The sequence below is a fragment of the Vitis riparia genome, chromosome 14 (assembly GCF_004353265.1).
Source record: "Vitis riparia cultivar Riparia Gloire de Montpellier isolate 1030 chromosome 14, EGFV_Vit.rip_1.0, whole genome shotgun sequence".
NCBI classification, from domain to species: domain Eukaryota; kingdom Viridiplantae; phylum Streptophyta; class Magnoliopsida; order Vitales; family Vitaceae; genus Vitis; species Vitis riparia.
The window spans coordinates 28,807,876-28,824,531 of record NC_048444.1 but is presented as its reverse complement, the minus strand read 5'-3'; the positions used below and the strand labels follow the sequence as shown (position 1 = coordinate 28,824,531).

At 34.7% G+C, this 16,656-nt stretch overlaps 1 protein-coding gene across 1 annotated transcript; it reads left to right on the top strand.

The window, feature by feature from the left end:
* Positions 1-1,185: 1,185 nt before the first annotated feature.
* LOC117930785 (lon protease homolog 1, mitochondrial) lies at positions 1,186-14,914 on the top strand. Its single transcript, XM_034851514.1, has 20 exons — positions 1,186-1,626; positions 2,593-2,658; positions 3,175-3,366; positions 3,501-3,566; positions 3,783-3,824; positions 4,846-4,968; positions 5,495-5,593; positions 5,946-6,011; positions 6,119-6,205; positions 6,383-6,422; positions 6,843-7,014; positions 8,503-8,627; positions 9,165-9,295; positions 9,400-9,504; positions 9,710-9,823; positions 10,833-11,000; positions 12,497-12,598; positions 12,676-12,900; positions 13,349-13,873; positions 14,058-14,914. The coding sequence occupies exons 1-20, from the start codon at positions 1,327-1,329 to the stop codon at positions 14,256-14,258; spliced, it is 2,949 nt and encodes a 982-aa protein (XP_034707405.1). The 5' UTR covers positions 1,186-1,326; the 3' UTR covers positions 14,259-14,914.
* Positions 14,915-16,656: the final 1,742 nt, after the last annotated feature.

The following is a 16,656-nucleotide window of genomic DNA, read 5'->3' as shown; positions in this document are numbered from 1 at the left end:
AATTTTATAAAAATGTAATTATGTAGAGAAAAAAATAATAAAATTATTATGAATCAATTTATATATATATATATATATATATATATATATATATTTAACAGATTTATTATTTTGATTTATAATTATTTTTAAAAAACTATTAGACTTATTAATAAATCTAATATATTAAAATTTGTTTTATTTGAATTATGTTTGTCTAGTGAAAAAATGGGACACCAAATTTTTTTATTTATTTTTCATATATTTATAATATTAATTGCATTATTACTTGAATCTTGAGTTATTTACTATATTTGTTAATAAATCAAACTTATTAAGTCTTGTTTTACTTTAAATTCATTTCACTTACTTTTAACTCTTTAACATAAAGATTAAATAATTTGAAAACATATAAATTTTTAATTGATTTAATTGTATCTAATTTTCTTTGTTATTTTTCATGGATAAGCAAAAATGAGAAAATAATTTTCCTATTTTTTTTAATTTCTTTAATAATTTTTAGAAATAAAAAAATAAGCTAAGTTTTATTTGATAACTATTCTAAAAAACAATTTTTAAAAATAGTTTCAAAGAATAATTTTTGAAAATTGTTTTATGATATTTTATAAAATAAAAGTTTATTTTAAATTTAAAATATTTAAAAAAAATTAAAATAATTTTTATATTTAGTATTTTATTTTTAATCACTTTACATATTTATATAATTATTATTTTTAAACTATCTTACAAAAAAATTGAAAATAAAATACTATTTCTTTTTTAAGAATAAAAAATAGTTTTTGGTTTACGTTTTTCTTTTTGTTTTTTAAATTTATTTTAAAATAAAGTGTTTTTTTTTTCCAAATCGGGTTTAAGATATTTTTAAATGATTTTTTTTTTTGTAATTTTACAAGAAATAATTGAAAATATAGAAAGTGGTATACAAAATTATAAATTGTATAAAGTAATAAAATAATTTTTTTGAAACAATTTAATGCTTGAAAAAATAAAAAGTAAATATATTTAGGAAATTGAAAAAAAAAAAAAGGGAAAATGACAAAAAAATAAAAGAGTTTCTGAACTTTCTGGCACCATCAGGCTCGAGGCAAAGTGAGGACAAATAAGGACAAAGAAGTAATTTCACTCCATCGGAGGGAGGATCAATTCGTCAACCCAAAAAATGGACACAAACCCAAGGGTTTAAGGAAGGTTTTGGGCTGCAGTACCCGAAAATTCGTACCTTGTTCTCCAAGCTTTTCATCAATGGCGTTTTTTCTTCAAGAGAGCTAGGGCACACAGAGACTGAAAATTCCATTTTAATCCTCGAATCTCTTTCTGTATATAGCAATGTTGAAGGTCATCTCTTGTTCGGGGTTGCAGGGGCGATTCCGTAATATCACACCGAGTCTTCGCCAAGGTACTCAGTCGAGCACTCCATTGCTCCGAGTTCTGAGTCAACTCAGAGGAGTGAATCGGTGGAGCCCTAATTCGTGTGGAAGAGCCTTTTTCTGTTCCGACTCAAGTGATGTATCCGACCCAGTGGTTGGAGCCGAGGGCAAGGCAGCTGAAGCCGCGGCTGATGAAGCTGAATCTAAGGCTTCATCGGCTATAGTGCCGACCAGTCCACGACCCGAAGACTGTCTCACGGTTAGATTCTCGTTGTTTTCTATGTCTAGGCTCCGTTTGGTTTCCGAGAAAACTGCCGCAAGAAAAAAGCGGTTAAAAGAAAAGGGAAGGGAAAGAAAGTTTAATGTCCCAAAGGCCAGATGGCGAACAATTAAAATCTAAAATTTCAAAATTTGGTTGATTTTCTTTTAATTTACACTTAAGTGGAATCAGTCATAGGGTGGAAAAAAGTTGCATTTGTTAATAATTGTTGGCAATGGGTTGAATTGGCCGGTTGATGCAATTAGTGATTGAGTTCAAGTTTTGTTCTTTTGATTGTTTGCTTGCGGAGTTTGGGAAATTGAAAGGAAGTGTTTGGGGTTTGTTTTAATGTTCTGGTTGGCTGTTGAGAAAATCGAGAAGGAAAAGGGAATAGGATTTTAGACACTGTTGAGTGTTTTTTCGTTTTTACTGAGAAAAGAGGAATTTGACTTACAAGATGAAGCGTTTGAGTTAATAGGATAAGACAAATGTTAACTTTGTTAATAATTATTAATAAGTGGTTGAATCTATCATTTCATACATACATTAATTGGATTCAAATTTGTTCTCTTGATGATCTGTTTGTTTACTGAGGAATTTTTAAAATGAAAGTAAAGGAAGCTTTTGAATTTTATTTTTTGTTGTGGTTCGGTTTTTCACTTTAATATTGATTGCATCGGTTTTTTTACGCTTATCCTAAAATGCACAAATCGATTGCATTATTGGAAATCTCATTCATGATGTGCATTCAAAACACTGGTGGAAGTTGCAAAATTACCCCTTTTTTTTCCTATGATTATCTGAGTACCTTTTCTAGTCATTTATAGCTACCGTGACTAAGCTAATGTTAGTGTTCACAAATTCTAATCATGTGGGCTGTGGGAGGATTATCAATTGCTTTCTTAGCGACATTATCGGTTGCTCATGTATTTCTTTACATATAACATGCTCATTTCCCCTGGGCAGGTTTTAGCATTGCCATTGCCACACAGACCGCTGTTTCCGGGTTTCTATATGCCAATTTATGTGAAGGTATGAATGTTATTTGTTTGCATTAATCCGAAAAATTCTCCTTTTTGGGTTCCTGCTAGTCGTCCTGGTGTACCTCATTATATTCTATTCTAATTTTGTGAGCTGTTGGCATTGCTTTCTGTTGTACAATTAGATGTAAAGTTGTTGAAGCGTAAAACAAATGCTGTAGGACTGCTTCAGTTGCAGTGGAACACATGCTAAATGCCCAATGCTCTCCATGAAAATTTATTATAAAATTTCAGTCTTGCATTAGAATAAACATTGGCTTATGTTGCTTTTAGAGAGGTTAACTCATCCAATTTATGTAGTCCCTAGCATTTGGTAAACGAGACTGCTGATTCTAAATGACACATAAATAAGATCTTACCATTTAGAATCCCAATTAGAAGTTTGACAATGTTATACATTTCAAGGAAATTTTTATTGGTTATTGCTGCTATCAATATTCCTTAGTATTTTTCAGTTCCTGCTGCATCTTTTCATGAGACAAGTGACTCAAATATGTTTTGCATTCAGGATCCTAAATTGTTAGCAGCTTTGGTGGAAAGTCGAAAACGGCAGGCCCCTTACGCTGGTGCTTTCCTACTTAAAGATGAGCCTGGGACTGAGCCCAGTCTGTCATCTGGCTCTGAAACAGAGAAAAATATATATGATCTTAAAGGAAAAGAGTTGTTTAATCGTCTTCATGATGTTGGGACACTGGCCCAGGTATGTAAAATTCTTGCAACTCTTTTGCAAGTATAGTGGCTTAAATTTTAATGTCAACTTGGAAGCAACAAGAAGAATGTTCATTCCTTACTCTTTTTTTTTTCTTTTCATAAATCTTTTACACTATAAACCAGATTACAAGTATCCAAGGAGACCAAGTGGTCCTTATTGGTCATAGGCGGCTTCGAGTAACGGAGATGGTGAGTAGGAAGGAGACAAATACTTTAAGTTTTGCTTGGTGCCTTGATAAGTGATATTATTCGTAATATACTCTCTCATTTCATGTATTTGTACTTCCTGTCTGTATTATATTCTCAATATTTTGGAAATCTTCTTATCTTCAAAACATATGATGATGCCTTAATTTCTATTGATGCAAAGTTCCCCAGGCTGAAATACTTATGGTTTCTGTGCAGGTCAGCGAGGAACCCCTTACAGTCAAAGTTGATCATCTCAAGGCATGCAGTCCACATTTTAATTATTTTGCAATTTCATGGTTAAATTTTTAGGGTAAATTACACAAGGACCTCCTCAACTATTTTGGGGTGGTTACACTTTGCCCCCATGAACTACAATAGCAAACAAAGACCACTCAAACTATTCTGAGGGAGTGATAGAGTTCACAAAAGTATTAAAGAAACAATTTTACCTTTTTATCAATCCCGTTTCTCTCTAGAGCCACCATTGGCTCTTTAAGATTTAATTTTTTTTTTTCATTCTTTTCTTTTTTTTTGTCTTTTAATATCACCACTCAAACCCATAATGAAAATCACACTCATATTTTCAATCCTCTCACAACTTGTTAAATCCACTTTTCTCAAACTCTGGATCTTCAATTTCTCTCTTATCTCTTAAATTTGCTCTTCTTAACTTTCTCAAATCCAGTCTGAAATTATTAAACCTACACTTCCTTTTCTAGTCCTCTCTCTCTATTTGTCAAAATCATGCTTTTTATTATTTTATGGTAATCTTACAGTTATAAAATTATGGTAATGTGTTAACCCCCCTTTTATTAGGCACCTTTTTAATAGTTCCCTCATCAACAAATTTGAGTTTGCAATTCTTCTTGGCAATCTAATTTGCGATACTGCTGCCATGATTTCTTGGGAATCAGAGGAAGGAGGAAAGCTTCACAATTTTATTATTTTAAAGGGCAAATTTGTTGTTAAAATAGAACTTAAATAATAATAAAAAATTCATCTTTATCTTTTTCAATGGAAAATTTGCATAAGGGGGGTAAAGTGTTTCAAATGAATAATTGTCCAGGATTTTTTTTTGTCTATGTTCACAGTTTAGGGGGTAAAGTGCGTCTACGCCTTTTGGGTTGTGTTGGTGTTGGTGTTCAGTGTGGTTTGTTGGGGCCTTGGGTTAAGTAAGTGTGTAGTTTATCCTAAATTTTATGTAATATTGGAGGTTCTATAGATATAATAGATAGTTTTGCATTCTTTTCTTTCAACCTTTTGATCTTTTTTGTTGCAGGATAAACCATATGATAAGGATGATGATGTTATAAAAGCAACATCTTTTGAGGTTATATCAACTCTAAGAGATGTCCTGAAGACAAGTTCCCTTTGGAGAGATCATGTTCAGACATATACTCAAGTGTGTTCTTTTTCCTAGATTTGGGATTCTTGTTCTTCTATATGCTCGTTATTTGTATCATTTTATCTTTTCTGCAGAACTTTTGTGAAGGTTTGTTTTATTGGTACTTAATAGCTTGTCTGTTCTTTGCGATAATAACATTTTTTTTATGATGCTGTGATATAAGTCCAAACAGTTGGAACATTCAGCAGCATAATTGCACTTTCCTGTTGTTTTGGTTTTGGTGTTCATGCACTATGTTGAACTTCAATTTCTGATTACGCTATGGATAAATATACGTATATTTGGATTTTCATTTTCTTGTCTGCAAACAATTGATTCTTGATACTTTTGGGTTTCTTTTTCTCAACATCTTGGTGGTCTTCTCCTCGTATGCATGAATCGGTTCCTGATTGTGTATTCTTATGGAAGTGTGTTTATGTACATTTCTTCACATGCTCATGTGTTTATACTATGGAATGTGCTCAAATCATCAATTAAATTTACCAATCTTGTCATGATAAAATGTCATTTCTAAATTTGGCAGCACATAGGTGATTTCAATTTTCCAAGGTTGGCAGATTTTGGAGCTGCAATATCTGGTGCGAACAAATTGCAATGCCAGCAAGTGCTTGAAGAACTAGATGTAAGTGGTATTTGACATATATAGATTTTGGTGATAACTGGTATTTGACACATATATGAGCTCTGGCGACTGAAATTAAGTGTTTTTTGTGCATTAGCATTTTTTTATAGCCATCTGAATAGCACTATCTTTCAGATAGAAGTATTCTTAAATAAAGATTTTTTAATTTAGGTTTGATGTGGAGTATACTGTGAAGAAGTTTGGAGACAAACTTCAGTATTTTGTGGAGGATGGGAGACATTCATACGTTTTCTCATCTGGCATAAATATAAAGTACACTTTGTTAATTTATGTATCTAGGTCGGTCACATCTAGAGTGTCTATGTAATTCTGCTGTATTTTGCCCACTCAGGTGCATAAACGCTTACAACTTACTCTGGAATTAGTAAAGAAAGAATTGGAGATCAGCAAGATTCAGGTGTTTCTTCTAGTGTTTTTGTATTGCACCTCTATGTAAAAGTTCTTCATTCTAGATGGATTTGTTTTGACTTCTTTTCCCTTTAACTTCTCTGGGTTTAATTATAGGAATCAATAGCAAAAGCAATTGAAGAAAAGATAAGTGGAGAGCAGCGTCGTTACTTGCTGAATGAGCAGCTTAAGGCCATAAAGAAGGTTCATGGCTTCATTATCTTGTAGCTATTTATCCTTTATATTAGATCCATTTGTTATTGCATCCCTACAAACTATATTTAATAGGAAATAAAATAACTGGGCTTGTTTGAGGTTGATTTTAAATCAATTGTTTGTTTCTAGTTTGAATTTTATTGGATTTCAATTGGCTTTATGCAGGAACTTGGATTGGAGACAGATGACAAAACAGCTCTTTCCGGTTAGTTTAGTTAGATTGAATTAGATCTAGATGATGGTAGGTCTTGTCCATGTTGCATATACTGCACAAGGTATATAAAGAGGTGCATGTGCAACTGGTTGTATTGTTAAGGTTTGGCATAGTGGATTTCCTACCCAAACATTTGTTGGAAAATTGATGGCCACAATTTTTAATAGGATGATTTTAATTTTTTATGATATTTCTGCATATAGATTTAGAAATAATGTGAAAAATCCTTTTATATTTACTTAGGGCTGCTAGCTGCATTCTATGGTCATAACTAGGGTTCATTCCTTTCATTGTGTCTACTGTGAGTGCTGCTACGGTATTTAGTTGGATAAAAGGCTTATGTTGATCTAGATGCAGCTGTATATTAGTTCTGTTGTAACTATTGTACTGCTTTCTATTTCTTTTGTGCAGCAAAGTTCAGGGAAAGGCTTGAACCAAAGAAAGAAAAGTGCCCACCTCATGTTTTGCAAGTCATAGAAGAAGAGCTTACAAAACTGCAGCTGTTGGAGGCCAGTTCAAGTGAATTTAATGTAACTCGTAATTATCTTGATTGGTTGACTGCATTGCCTTGGGGGAATTACAGGTTTGTTTGGTTACCCATTAGTTTCTTCAGATGATATTTCTTTTATTTGGTTGACATGTCGATGTTTTCATCTCTATTTATTTAGTGGGAAGGCTGATAGAAGCTCGAATAATATGTTGACATCATGCTTTAACTGCAGTGTTTGGTAAAAATCAATGTTTTAAAAACCGGACCGGACCGGCCGGTCCAACCGGTTCAACCGTCGACCGGTCATAATTCCGGTCCGATCTGCCTATTGAACCGTTTAAGATTTAAACCGGCCACGAACCGTCGAAACCAACGGTCGGACCGGTGACTCGGTCGAACCGGACGGTTCCAATTGAACCGAACGGCTCAATTTGAACCTCCATTTTAAAGGCTCCCTTTCATAAAAAAGCCTCAACAAATACCCATTCTGGGCCTTGTCTCAAAATGACAAAGCCCAAACCCCACTCAACCATATTGTGGGCTTAATCCTAAGCCCTCCCAGTGAGGCAATGCATTTATAGGCACCCTTTGCATCCTCACTTCTCTTAGAATCCGATGTGGGATTCCTAACCAACCTAATCAATGAAAAAAATAATAAAAGTCCCCCAGCCAAGAGGAATTGAACCTGGGACCCCAAATTCGGAAGGCATCCTAGCCACCACTCAGCTACACAGCTTCTGTTATTTAATATGCTAAACAAAATAATATATATTAGATTTTCAACTTTTTTTGTAATGTTAAATAAAAATAATATAATATTTTTAAAAATGATAAAATTAGTTTAAATTTTCATTTTTAATATTTTCACATTTAAATATTTTACATATTTCATTTAACAAAATTACAAAAATTTATATGAATTAATTTGATAATATTATTGATTTTTAATTTATTTATATATATTTTAAAATTTTTATAATTATTTTTAATTTTAATAATATATAAATTATATATTTATGACGTCACCGGTTCAATAACGGTTCGACCGCCGGTCCGACCAGTGAACCGTGAACCGGTAACTTTTCTGGTTCGATCACCGGTCCGGTTCTGAAAACATTGGTAAAAATAGACAATTGGTTACTGATCTCAATTATGACACTGAATTGTTATGCTTTGGGATTTTATCCTATTCTTCCTGTATTATTTAATTGAGAGTAGAGGATGTTTTATAGATTCTGGTATTAATAGTACAACATAAAACCATTGTTGATGTTAGCACATTTAGAATGGATTTTTGTTTAGCATAAAAAAGAATTGATTGATATGGAATCTATGGTTAGAGAATGGTTAGGAAACATCAGTCAGTCAAACTTAGATCTTGGTTAATTATTGATGTTATTATAATTGAAATTTTTTGACTTAGATCCCATGCAGGAAACTTCTCATCCAAAAAACTCAGGGTATGACATTTTCAGCATGTGTCATTACATATATCAAGGCAAAAATCCCACAAAATGATATCAGATAGGACCTTGGAGTCTTCTATGTCTTGCTTATTGTTTTTCTTTAATCCAAATGCAGTGATGAGAACTTTGATGTCATGCAAGCACAACAAATCCTTGACGAGGACCACTATGGTTTGACTGATGTTAAGGAAAGGATATTGGAATTCATAGCTGTTGGAAAACTCAGGGGAAGTTCACAAGGTTGGTAGGATCTTCCTTTTTTAGTGGTTTGGATGATCTCAATAAGTTTATGTTTTCATATTTTCCAGCGAGTTTTTGGATGCCATGTTTAACATATTGAACATTAATAAATGCAGTATCACATGCCATGTACAAGTAAAATAGGGAAGGGATTTAGGTTGTTTATTATGTTAGTAAAATATATGTGGACAAATTGAGAGATCTATTGAGTCAGAAAAATATATATGAGCTCTGAATTAAGATCACAACTACTGACTGACAGTACCTCATATCCTTAATTGCTTGTGCTCTGAATGACCCTAGAAGATAATACCCTCTTTTTTTTTTTTTGATAAGTGACCCTAGAAGATAATACCTAACTACTAACCTGTTGCCTAGGCCTTAAACTGTGTTAGTTGACTCTAAATTTTGTTGTGCATGAGTGTCCAGAGAATTGCTGGACTACATCTCTTAGGCAAGGCATACACTTCCAATTTAATATAGAATTTTCATGAATGAAGCTTTACAAGATTCCTGATATTTGCTAATTAATCACAGGAAAAATCATCTGCCTCTCTGGTCCCCCTGGTGTGGGAAAAACTAGCATTGGTCGATCTATTGCACGTGCTTTGAATCGTAAGTTCTTCCGATTTTCAGTTGGAGGATTAGCTGATGTTGCTGAAATCAAGGTAGTTGAGAACTTTGAACTTTTTATATTTCTATAATATATATATATGGTCATACTGTGAGATTATGCAAATTCTTCTTTTATTAATTTCAAATTCATATCTAGGGGCATCGTCGAACCTATATTGGTGCAATGCCAGGCAAGATGGTGCAATGTCTGAAAAACGTTGGAACAGCTAACCCTCTAGTTCTCATCGATGAGATTGACAAGGTATTATATCATGGGCTGGCTAGGATTATTCTCACAATCAGTGTGTATACATGTTCTTTCTTTTTAGGTACTCTTTGGTAGTCAACTTTTATTAGTTGCTGATGTCCTTTGTGTATATGGAGCTTGTTTACTATCATTATTGGTTTTGGGTTTTGATTACAACTGTTTCCTTTGTCATTCTCAAATATGCTGTGTTTTGTGACAGTTGGGAAAGGGACATGCCGGTGATCCAGCAAGTGCTTTGTTGGAGCTTCTGGATCCAGAACAAAATGCAAATTTTCTAGATCACTATCTCGATGTTCCAATAGACCTATCAAAGGTTTGTTAATACAGTCCTTTGCATGAATTCTGGGTTCCCATGCCAACTTTGTAGCTTATAAATTTCTGAATCAACAACCAGATGGTTTTTAAAGCTAAGTGATAATGGGGTTGCATTCTGGCTGATTTAGTCCTGATGAGATCTGGTAGTGCTGACTAGAATTCACTCTTGAATAGGTTGGAAAATGCCAGGTGAAGCCAGACAGCCACAAATGATTTAAAACTGGAAACCAGCTAAACTATCTGCTTAAAACATTTAAATGACAAGAAATCTAAAACAAGATTTAAAATGTAATTAACATGAAAGAATCATGTATGGCCATTAAAGCAAAGCTTATATTGACAATAATATTCTAACAATAATCTTGGTCATGGCGAACACTGGGAAGTGTGGTCCCTGTAAGTGGTACATAGTTCTGGGTTCGAATCCTACCATTGATGATACCCTGAATTTACCTGGTGCTGGTTGTTGTAGGACGGTCAACACCGTGAGGTTTGGGTCCCCATAGAGAGTTCTAAGGGTTTGGCCAAGGAAGGTTCCTTGGTTATCAAAAAAAAAAAAAATCTAACAATAGTCTAAGCTAGCATATGTAAAAAGTTGGGAAGTGAACTCTCAAGTTTTCGCTTTTTCTTCTCTAGCATAAACTCCCTCACATCCGTTTCTATAGTTATTCCTCCCCCCATTCTCAACCACCTCATGATGCAATTCAGATTGTTGGATACAACTTACAGACACTGACATATGCATTTACCCATGCTCTTGTAAAATATCCTTCTTCAATAATGATGCATATGCATGCTAAATAATTCTGTTTTAGTGTAGAATATATCGCTGAGTGGATGTTTTTCATGATTTCCGCCAAATGCCTCTGAAATCGCTTGTGAACTTTTGAATCATATTTCTGGTTTCAAACTTTTATTTATTTTTTTGCACTATATTCTGATTTATATAATACTATGACATGAATATTCTGTGACTTCATGCCTCATACTTGAATACTTTATTGCAGGTTCTGTTTGTATGCACAGCAAACATTGTGGAAATGATTCCCAATCCTCTGCTGGACAGAATGGAGGTTATTTCTGTAGCTGGGTACATCACCGATGAAAAAATGCATATTGCCAGAGATTATTTAGAGAAAAATACCCGGGAAGCATGTGGAATCAAACCGGAACAGGTTGGTGTCCTCCTTTCTTCTGCATCTTTATCTGCTTGTGCTAATTTCAGGCCTGAAGGTGTTATGGGGAGAGTATAGATTCCTTTCTGTGGATTATAGGCAGTGTGTAAACATCATAGTTTTCTTCTCTAATAAGCAAATTTAATTCATTAAAGGTCCTAAAAGGGGAACTGCAACAGAGTACATGGAAAGTGTACTTGTGGGTGTTGGTTCTTTCTCAGTAACAATCAATAGTAGAGTAGGACACAGGTCTTTTATATATCTTGCATTGGGATTTAGGATGGTAAGGCAGTTATTTCCATCATACTGTATTTTGGTACAAGAGGTAAAATTTTATTCTGGATAGTTGTACTATATAGCCTACTGGGGTTGGAAAATAGAACTAAAACTAATTACTGTTAAGGTTAGCAGGCTTTTGGTTAGATGCTCAAGGCATGCCTTCTCATCACACCAGGTTTCCCTATTAAACATGCAATCTTATTCTGAAAGAGTGAACTAACTACAATGATTGGTGGGGCTGGTAAATCATGCTATTTAGCTTAGTATGGAAAGGTGCTCTTCTAGAAGAAGTGGCTAAAGCCATGCTTATCTACGAGATGTGAGGTCTTCCCTGCACTATAGGGTTTACAAAGCCATGAGTAAGGTAATGGGTTTGAGACTTTCGCATCCTTTTGAAATGGTATAGCTCCAATAAAGAAAAAAGAAAAACTGCTATCATGTGGAACGATGTTGGTTATCCTAAGGATAGCTATTGGCTAGGTTTTGATGTTTGTGGCAAATAAACATTCTTTCCTTTCCCATACCACATGGTACCTTATTTCATTTGAGTGAATATTCTCAAGGACAACATCTGAAATATCATAATTTTTTTTTTTTTTTTTATTTCTTTTGATAAGCTGAAACCACTATCCTCCTAATTACCATGATGAAATTTATATCCCCAAGGCCTTAGATATGTCTAGGTTAGGGTAGATACAAACCTCATCAGATAGAATATCATGATTGTTGTGGAGATTTATTTTCCTTAAGTTTGAATTTCAGTTAGAGACTCATATGTTGAGTTCATAACAAAATGATTGGAGTAATTTTTATAGAGTACATTATTTGCATGGAGAAGAGTTGCATAGTGCCCAATGCCCATACCAGATGTTTGTATTCTCAGTTTGATTCAACCAGACAATTCTTTTCTACAGAGCAAAATGATGTCAATTCATTCTAACTTCACAACCTTTAATAAACACACTTTAGCCGTAGGATATCATGATCCATGTGTAGTTTGTTTACTTGTTAGTTTGTCTTTGTTTTGCTTTATTTATTTGCTTATTTATGTTTTAAATGTTGATCTTTAGTTAAAAGACTCATAGCTTGGTATGTGGCTGCTTCTATTGGTTTACTTGTAGATTTCTAGCTCCTACTTGGTTTTGCACCAATTTCTCTGAGTTGATATATTTTATTTGCAAAGGGATGCTTATGCTTTAAGTCAAACTTTTTTACAGGCTGAACTGACGGATGCAGCTCTTCTTGATTTGATAGAAAACTATTGCAGAGAAGCAGGTGTTCGCAATCTTCAAAAACAAATTGAAAAAATTTTTCGCAAGGTTTGCTGACCTCTCAAATTCGAGTTTATACAAATTTAGACTTCTATAATCATGCCTGCATCCAATTTGGTTTGCAGATTGCCTTGCGACTTGTGCGACATGAAGCATTAAATGAACCTCCAGCTGCTGAAGTCAAAGCAGAAGGGGTTCAGGAATTGAAGGAAACCTTGGTTGTTGGGGAGACTCAGTCTGAAGCTGAATCAGTAGAGGATAGCAATGAGGATAGCAATCATGAACTGGCTACTGAAACCTCTTCCGCAACTGATGCTGTGCAGGAAGGTGAAGGTGCTGCTGATTCAAAGGTATTTTTAGAAATCAATACTTCCAAGTGAATTGAATATTATTGTTAAGAAATGAACATTTTGAATGTAGTTAAGATTAACGTAGAAAAAAAGGGGAAAGAGGAAGGGATGGGGGTTTAGGGTTTGGAACACTGAATTCCGTTTTCTGTTATCCTAGTTCAGTGCAAGGAGTTTTCAGACTTCACAAACCTATTACACATGCCAAAATCGTTATGAGATCTATCATGTACCATCAAAACTAAGAAAAACGACAAATATTTGCAACTTCTGCATGTCCCATGTTTTCTTAAGTTCATGTTACAATGGTTTGAGTTCCACTCTCTGATTGGCATTATTGTTTGTTGATTAGTTCAGCCCAAAACCATGGGAGCCGACTTCTTTCTGCAACATCTTGTGTTGGAACTGGTTTACACATTCAAATTTCTGACAGTCCTAGTTTTATTCACAGGTGACAGTGGAAACTGAAACTGAGAAAATCCAAGAAATTGAATCACCTAAAACCGCCGAGAAAGTCCTGGTGGAGTCTTCAAATCTGTCCGACTTTGTTGGCAAACCCGTTTTCCATGCGGATCGCATATATGACCAGACACCAGTGGGTGTTGTGATGGGTCTTGCTTGGACTGCAATGGGTGGTTCCACCCTGTATATAGAAACCACTCAAATCGAGCAAGGAGAGGGTAAAGGGGCCCTCCATGTTACCGGACAACTCGGAGACGTTATGAAGGAAAGTGCCCAGATTGCTCACACTGTCGCCAGAGCAATATTGGCTGAGAAAGAACCTGATAGCCCCTTCTTTGCTAATTCCAAGCTTCATCTCCATGTTCCTGCTGGGGCAACCCCAAAGGATGGCCCTAGTGCGGGTTGCACCATGACCACATCCCTATTGTCCCTCGCCACAAACAAGCATGTCAAGAAGGACCTAGCAATGACCGGGGAAGTCACACTGACAGGAAAGATCCTTCCCATTGGTGGGGTATGTTTGGCTGAACCTCGGTCCCAATCAATGATTTTGTGATTTACAAGCATAATTCTGTCCCAATATACACTTTAGAGCTACTGACCAAAACCCGCATCACCCATATTCTGGTGATCTGCTTTGTACTATCACTTGCGTCTTAAACTCATGGAAAGCTTGTTTTTTCATTGTATGAAATCAGGTTAAGGAGAAGACAATAGCAGCAAGGAGAAGTGGTGTGAAAACCATCGTATTTCCTTCAGCAAACAGAAGGGATTTTGACGAGCTTGCAGCTAATGTGAAAGAAGGCCTCGACGTTCACTTTGTGGACAATTACAATGAGATATTCAATCTTGCTTTCGGCCACCCCCAACAGACACAACAAGAAACCATTCTAGCCTAACAGTTCCCAGGACAGCCCAAAATTTTCTGCAGGTCATCTCTCTTCTACTCCAAAACCCAAAATTAATCTGTCATCAGTTTTTTGTACTTCGTCAATTTTTCATCCGGATAATCATCATACAACGAACTAGGAATATTTTTTTAGCATATGGGTGCCAGGAATGGTTCACCATTATTTATTCACTTCTGGGTTTTTAAACGTTTAACTCCAGAATCGCGCCTAAACAAGAATAGAGACTATTCGTTAGGTGATATCAGAGTATTGCCAAGGGTGGTTCCTCCATTCTTAGAAGAAAAATAAGACAAATCAAAATTTGGATGTTGAACCGAAGTTGTTCGTGGGTTTTTCATAATCTTGGTTTTATGTGTTCATAATTGAATGCGAAATCGGGTCAAATAAATCAAATCAAATCAAACTGATAATTATTTACATACAGATGAGGAACTTGTGACCTGCATCCGTTGAATTTTTTTTTTTTTTTCAAGATTTGTAATATTAATTTTTATGAAGATTAGGTTGATTCAATTGTAACAGGAAATGAGTTGTGTATTGTTGTAATTTTGAAATTTCATTTGGACCATAGTAGGATGATTTGAATGGGCCTAAGGCTTTTCTTTGCAATAGGATTATTAAATGCTTAATATGTTTGTTGTCTATATGGGATTTCTTCAAACCCTTGAAAACGTGTGATAGGATGCTATTAAGCCAAAACTTGTCGCATCCAAGTGTTAGCATGTTGCATTTTTATGGAGAATTAGTTAGGCTATGTTTGGTTCTCGGAAAATGCTAAGGAAAGGAAAAAAAAGATCATGTGAAAAATTATTTTCTTTAGTTTGAATGACATGAAAAATATGATTGAAAAAAAATATAAAGGAAAATATTGAAGAAAATATCATGATATTTTCCTTACTATTTTCCTTAAAAAATAATGAGGAAAAGAGAAGGGAAAAGTGGGGGGAAATTTTATCGGGCTTGTGGTATGTCGTCACCAAGCATCTCCTCCCTCTCTCCCACCTCTCTGGTTAGCTCCTCCACCCTGGCCTTCAGCTCCGCCTTGGACCGATCCAATTTCGCCACCTTGGCCCTCAAGCAGGCGATCTCCTTTGCAGCGATGTGGATCTAGTCTACCATACGCTTCTCCTCCCTACGCTAGGCTTTGCGATGGTCGGCGAAGATTTCAACAACTCTGGCGTTCTTCAAATCAAGTTCCCATTGATAAAATGAATTCTTCAAAATAGATGGTTATTATCTTTTCCGAATTTTCTCATCTCCCATTGTTTTTCCCATGCTTTTCTCAACAAAAAACTACAGTGTCGGCCTAATTTACCAAACCCTCAATCCATTTAAGTTCATCACCAATCATTTGGCTACCTGGAAATGAGAGGAAAAATCCTCATTTTTTTCCCCTCTCCTCCAAATCTCCTCACTCCCATTCTTTACCCTAACTTTTTCTCACGAGACAAACAGAGCATTGATACAGATATTTCAAAGAAGAGAGATACTTGGTTCTTCGGTATAAGGCCTCAGGAAATTTCGCAGGGTTTCGAGCGAAACTTCCGAAACGTCTCGGATGGGCGGCGTTATAAAAGGAAAGTAGAGGCGAAATCTCGGAGATCAACGAGCGTTTTGAACAAAATGCTTTCATTTTCCGTTCGGTTTTCGGACAGTCCCACTATAAAATAGTTGAAAGCAAGTTTGAATGGAAGAGCACATGCCCCTGTAAACCCACTCTATTGGCCCTTTTATTTTTAATTATTTTTTATATTTATATAACTAGTTTTTAAAGCAATCATCTGAAAAAATTTAGATTAAATAAAAAAATTAAATTAAATCATTAAGTCACTTTTAAGTCCTTATGCCAAACTCTTATATGTCAGTAGAGATTTTCTCTGTTTCTTTATTTTATTTTTCATGTGATTTGTATTTTCTGTTTCTTTGTTGATGTTGTTTTAACATTACTTCAATTCTCCACGGCTATATTTTAATAATAATAAATGTAAATTTTGTACTAGGTCATGCTACTTCAATCTAGATATATCATATAGATTATCGAAGCATTAATATAGTAACAAATTTTTAGAAAATAAGAGCACAAAATTTATTTTATTATTCAACAAATTGATAACCATCTAAAAAAAATTGTTGATTTTGTTTTCCTTAACTTTTTTCGTTAACCAATCAAAAGAAATGAATTTTTTTCCCCTTAAATTTCCATGGATAACCAGGTGAAAAAATTTATATTTTTTTCCTTAGCTTTTTCTTTCCTTCCATTTTTCTTCCAAATTTTCTTTCTCTCGTATTTTTCGAGAACCAAACATAACCTTAGTGTTTGGTAAGGTGTTATTTGGGTGGGTTGATCTGACCTAAACTCGACTCGACGTTGGGATGGGTTTGGGTG